At 38.6% G+C, this 6,000-nt stretch overlaps 1 protein-coding gene across 2 annotated transcripts in view; it reads left to right on the top strand.

The window, feature by feature from the left end:
• The first annotated feature begins 3,537 nt into the window (after positions 1 to 3,537).
• GC (GC vitamin D binding protein) overlaps positions 3,538 to 6,000 on the top strand; it is a 43,372-nt gene continuing 40,909 nt past the window's right edge. Inside the window, exon 1 of one of the 2 annotated variants that reach the window (XR_011567216.1) lies at positions 3,538 to 3,758. Coding sequence is in view for 1 of the 2 variants with exons in the window: in XM_070791563.1 (XP_070647664.1) it covers positions 3,701 to 3,758 (58 nt within the window). In the remaining variant the exon portion in view is untranslated. The remainder of the gene's footprint in view (positions 3,759 to 6,000) is intronic. The other variant, XM_070791563.1, reaches the window with a different exon arrangement.

Below are 6,000 nucleotides of genomic sequence, written 5' to 3'. Positions count from 1 at the left end.
TTGGCAGCTTGTGTAGAGATTTCTCAAGAGGACACCTAAATGAGGTTTTGCAACTCTTGCTCCATGTAGTTTATCATTAGACAAAAGTGGTAGTTGTTATTGCAAAAGCAGAGATAAAGTTATAAATTTTTTTAAATGGAAGAACAGGCTGGTCTTATATTGTAACAACATAAATGGGAAACAACCTAATGTACCTTTGAGTAAACTCATCAGAAGATAAAATACTGTTAAATAAAAAACTCTATAAAAGTAGATATGTGTATTATCTTTTTAAAAATTATTTATTTACTGGCTCTGCTGGATCTTCATTGCTGATCAGTCTTTTCTCTAGTTGCAGAGAGCACAGGGTACTCTCTAGTGGTACATGGGTTTCTCATTGCAGTGGCTTCTCTTGTTGCAGAGTACTGGTTCAATAAATGTGGTGCATGGGCTTAATTGCTTTGCTCCACGTGGGATCTCCCTAATCCAGGGATCAAATCCATGTCTCCTCCATGGACAGGCAGATTCTTTACCACTGAGGCAGTCATGTTTGACATGGATATTATCCTAAAAATGGAAACTATGTTAATAGTCATTCTGAGTTCTAGGATTCTTAGTAATTAAAAAAAAAATATTTATTTACTTTGGCTGCACCAGTTCTTTGCATGTGGGACATAGTTCCTTGACCAGGGATTGAACCCAGACTTCCTGCATAGGGAGCACAAAGTCCCAGCCACTGGACTAGAAAGGAAGTCCCTCTTAATTATTTTTAAGTGCTTCGGTACTTGTTTATTTTCTGTTTCCAAATAATCTATAGTAAGACAAAAACACACTTGTAAATTAACTTGCAAAATAAACTAAGAGTTTGTTGTTGTTTAGTCACTAGTCGTATCTGACTCTGCAATCCCATAGACCGCAACAGGCCAGATTTCCCTGTCTCCCGGATTTTGCTCAAATTTAAGTCCATTGAGTCAGTGATGCTATCCAACCATCTCATCCTCTGTTGACCCCTTCTCCTCCTGCCCTCAATCTTCCCCAGGATCAGGATTTTATCCAGTGAGCCAGCTCTTTGCACCAGGTGGTCAAAGTATTGGAACTTTAGCTTCAGTATCAGTCCTTCCAATGAATATTCAGGACTGATTTCCTTTAGGATAGACTGGTTTGATCTCCTTGCAGTCCAAGGAACTCTCAAGAGTTTTCTCCATCACCACAATTCTAAAGCATCAGTTATTCAGTGCCCAGACTTTTTTATGGTTCAACTGCCACATCCATACATAACTATGGTCACATCCATACATAACTATGGTCACATCCATACATAACTAGTCAAACCATAGCTTTGATCATATGGACTTTTGTTGGCAAAGGGATATCTCTGCTTTTTAATATGTTGTCTACGTTTGTAAGTTTTCCTTCCAAGGAGCAAGTGTCTTTTAACTTCACAGCTGCAATTACCATCTGCAGTGATTTTGAAGCCCAAGAAAATAAAATCTGTCACTGTTTTCACTTTTTTCCCTTCTATTTGCCATAAAGTTATGGGACTGGATGCCATGAAATGAAGAGTTTAGCCAAGGGAAAAGTTTAGAAGACTTGTGGTAGGCAGGCAGTCAATCTTTGAAAAGCATATAATTGGTCATTGACCAGTAAGACAATCTTCCCATCTGGCCTCTAGAAATATTTAATGAGTATCTTTCAGTCTCCTCTAGAACATGTATTTCCATTGGCTTTATTGAGATATCTCTGCTTTAATTTTGCTTAGTTGTCTTTTCCATTTTCTGAACTTTCTGGACTCCCTTTTCTGAACTTAACACTCCACAATTTTCAATATAGATGGAGAAGCTGACTAAAAATGTAACTAGTTATGCAGTTTGAGACTTTCATGAAATATACCCATGCAGTTCATCCTTAGTTACTAAGTTGATATCAAAATTCTCTACCACTTATCTGTGATGGTCCTAAGTCCAGGATATAGGCTGGCTTTAAGATTTTCTACAGAGTTCCAGGCCACATTAGTTTCATCAACCTTCTTAGTTATTATAAATTTAGAGAGCCAGTGAAGAGAATAGCTAAAATAACAGTAGTGGTTAACATTAATGCTAAGTGGTTAACAGACTTCCCTGGTGGCTCAGACAGTAAAAGCATCTGCCTACAATGAGGGAGACCAGGGTTCGATCCCTGGGTTGGGAAGATCCCCTGGAGAAGGCAATGGCACCCCACTCCAGTACTCTTGCCTGGAAAATCCCATGGACAGAGGAGCCTGGCAGGCTGCAGTCCATGGGGTCACAGAGAGTCGGACACGCCTGAGTGCCTTGACTTCACTTCAGTATTAATGCATGCTACCCTGTGTTTATTGTTATGGTTAACCCTGCACATCATTTTATTACACTCACAACACTCTTGTAACAAAAGTGCTAAGAGTTATCACTACTTACATAGGTGAGAGGTAAGGCTTAGACAAAATGATTTCCCAAGGTTATACAGCCAAAGGAGAGCTGAGTAGGGGTTTTATTCCAGAGCTGGTGTACCCAAACCTTGAAGTGAAGTGAAGTGAAGTCACTCAGTCGTATCTGACTCTTTGTGACCCCATGGACTGCAGCCTGCCAGGCTCCTCTGTCCATGGGATTTTCCAGGCAAGAGTACTGGAGTGGGTTGCCATTGCCTTCTCCAGGGGATCTTCCCAATCCAGGGATCGAACCCAGATCTCCCACATTGTAGGCAGATGCTTTTACTGTCTGAGCCACCAGGGAAGTCCACCCAAACCTTATCTGACCCCATTTCCTGAAAAGAGGACTATTGCAAGAACCAAACGTTGACCTGATTCCAATGATGGAATGAACAGTAACTGCCTGTGCCTCTCTGGGCAAGTCACAGAGCTGGAGGTTTAGTTCTGTTATCTGCAAAATGAAGATAGTGGATTCTGCATTTACAAGGCCAATCATGAACTCGCGTTATGTTATCCTAAAATATACCAGTTGTATAGTATTAGTAACAAGAACTTTAAATGAGCTCTAAGGAACGCAAGCTTTGCCACTGTGATTTGGGGCAAACCATTTAACCTCCTCAGTTATTATCTACCTCACTTCAAGGGTTATTTCAATATGTATCTCAGTGCTTTTGAAATATATGTGTAATATAGCACATAAAGTACCATCCTATCATCCTCAATAAAATTCATAGCATTAAGATTATGGATTTGAGCAATTGTGATAAATTGGGTTCTCACTTTTCCCCCTTATTACTTAAACATCTAGTCAGTGCTATTTTAAGATACTCTTTACTTGAAGTAGGTTTAAACAAAGAGAGACCTCAAGTTTCCATTTGTACACATGAGAAGAGTAGGGAATGTTCAAAGACAACACATAAAGAGGGAGGGAAAATGCACCCATAAATACACGAGATAAGCTTCAGTGAAAAGCAGCAATGGCGGGAGTGGGGGGTATCTATATATATCCTGATTCTTTTGCAGTTTGACAAAGTTAATGATTGACCTCTCCTAGATTTTCCACTACATTTTCTACAGCTTGTCTATTTGCTTTGATTGATGATACTTTATCTCTTGTGGCCCAAGGATGACTGCCCTTGCTTCTGTGTAGAGATTAATAATTGATTAGTGCATAGCTCGGAATTTTAGTAAAAGGGAATCGGTTACTTTGGGCTGCCATTTTTTTAAACTGGGTAACCTGCAGGAGAAGGAGGTGATACAGGACGTGGTGGCAGAAAAATGAAGAGGATCCTGGTTTTCCTCCTTGCTGTAGCCTTTGTGCATGCTCTAGAGAGAGGTAAGATTTCCAGTGCTGTGACCATTTGCAAGAACTTCCACTAGTTTAATTTCATTACCATATAAAAGAGGGAGAGAGGGAAGAATAAAAGTGGGTTAACCTTAAACTCAGATGTGACATAGTTTTCTAATAGAATAGCCAAGAAGAATCTCATGAAAGAAAGAAAAGCTATATGATTTGTCATTTATCTTTCCCTACTTTCTTAATAACCAAGATCTAAGAAAATGGTTCAAAATTAGAATGTTTTTATTTGTTAAAAGAGAACGCAGAGGGAGGTTGTGATCCATCACTAAGCTTCGTTTTTCACTGCCATTGAGAGCATGATGTACCATATCAATGATGCATGAAGTCAAGTGAGTTTTTTTTTAACTTCTTCAAGGAATCCTCTATATGTAACATTTGAAACCACATTATAGTTTCTAAAATATCTCACATAAAAGAACTTAACACGTGTTCCCCATCCTGAACCCCCCTCCCACCTCCCTCCCCATACCATCCCTCTGGGTCATCCCAGTGTTGATGTGTGGCAGAACCAATATAATATTGTAAAGTAATTAGCCTCCAATTAAAATAAATAAATTTAAATTTAAAAAAAAAAAAGAAAAAAAGAACTTAACAGCTATGAAATATGACTATTAAGATCTTTGAGCTATATTTCTCATTGAGTTCATTTATCAACTAGTGTCTTCATCTTTGAGCAATATACAACTTTGTGGCAAGTTCCCAAGCTTCAAAATTCATAATCTGTCTCAGTTTACTTTCTAGGTGATTCTTTAATGCTTATAAATGGAATCTGCATTCATCCTGCTTTGAAAAGTTAAAATTTTCATGTAGTGCTGCCAGTTAACAGCTTTACCCAAGTCATATATTAGAATTCATATGAACAACATTTAACCAGTGGAATAAAATATGTGTACCCCAGGAATCAGTTATTAACTGTGACAAGAATAATCTTACTCCTGCCTTTCTTATTCTTTTACATTCACTTTTTAAGAAAATAATCTTCTTTTCTCATTCAAATTATTTTTAAATTTTGTCTTATTCATGTCTGTTACAAGACCTCTGAATAGCCCAGGTCCCAAGGAACCCTGAAAGCCTATTCCTTTTCCCAGGGTTTCCCTGGGGCAGATCTGAGCCTGGAAAGTCCTCCTGAACTAGTTTCAGATCTGGATCTTCACAACACAGAAAGGCCAGTAATGGTTAAGTTCTGGGACTACATGTGAATGCCAGAATGTGCCGTTTTGTTCTACTGACTCAGTAAGTGTACACTGGATTAACTTCAGTTACAGTGCTTTGGAGAATACCAGTATTCAGCAACCTCTTTTTCGACATCCTGTAGCATTCTCTCAGCCCATGATGTAACGGATGCTAAAAACTTCAAGCCAGCTCCCTTGAACTGAACTTCACAATGAACTTGGTTAACTATGTGCCATAGCTCAGAGGATGATACCTGAGACATAAAATACAATTACCTAATAAATGTCCAATATTTGGTGACTGTAGTCCTGAGCCATCAGTCCTCAGTTCTATAACACCTGAGCATGACCCAAATACCAAGTCGATGATTTACCTGAAAGCGAGGTGTGCTCACTCCTGGCAGGAAGTGCACATATTAAAGTAATTGAAAGGAATTTTGGATGCTGGAGGATTGGTTAGGGTTATAGTTCTCTCTGTCTAGTTCTTGAGAGCTGACTTATCACCCACCCAAAAAAGAACCCCTTTTCCAAGGTGTATGTCCCTTAACACTCATTTTATAAAGAAGTTTCTATATACAAATATATTTAAGAAATAAGCCATACATTAGTCCTTCTTTGCTGGTTTATGATCAATGTTTTTGGTTTCTCAGAACTCATAGGACAACAAAACAAGAAAATTTAAGCCAGAGTTTCCCAGACATATGGGCTCTTTCCTAAAATGCCTATATCCCGTAGAAACAGTCTCTGGAAAACATCAGCTCTAAAATGTATACAGTATGAGCATTAGCTCCAGTCAGGCCCATACTCAAATATCAGATGGTACTGGGGATTCAGTTCATAAGCCCTTGTATACATCTTGTGAGAGAAGGGCTTACCAAATATGTTAAATCTAAATGATATAATATCCACTTTAGCTACCCTGTGAATGACAAGAAAATTATGTCCACCAATTGCCTCCACTTGGCTTCTGTATTCAAAACTGGATAAAGCACTAATCCAAATTGTATCTTTCCCTCTTCTAAAAAACAAGCAAGAAGGCTACTGAC

The sequence above is a fragment of the Bos indicus genome, chromosome 6, assembly GCF_029378745.1.
Source record: "Bos indicus isolate NIAB-ARS_2022 breed Sahiwal x Tharparkar chromosome 6, NIAB-ARS_B.indTharparkar_mat_pri_1.0, whole genome shotgun sequence".
Taxonomy (NCBI): Eukaryota; Metazoa; Chordata; class Mammalia; order Artiodactyla; family Bovidae; genus Bos; species Bos indicus.
Note: the sequence above shows the minus strand (reverse complement) of the source record. Positions and strands in the feature narration are given on the sequence as shown.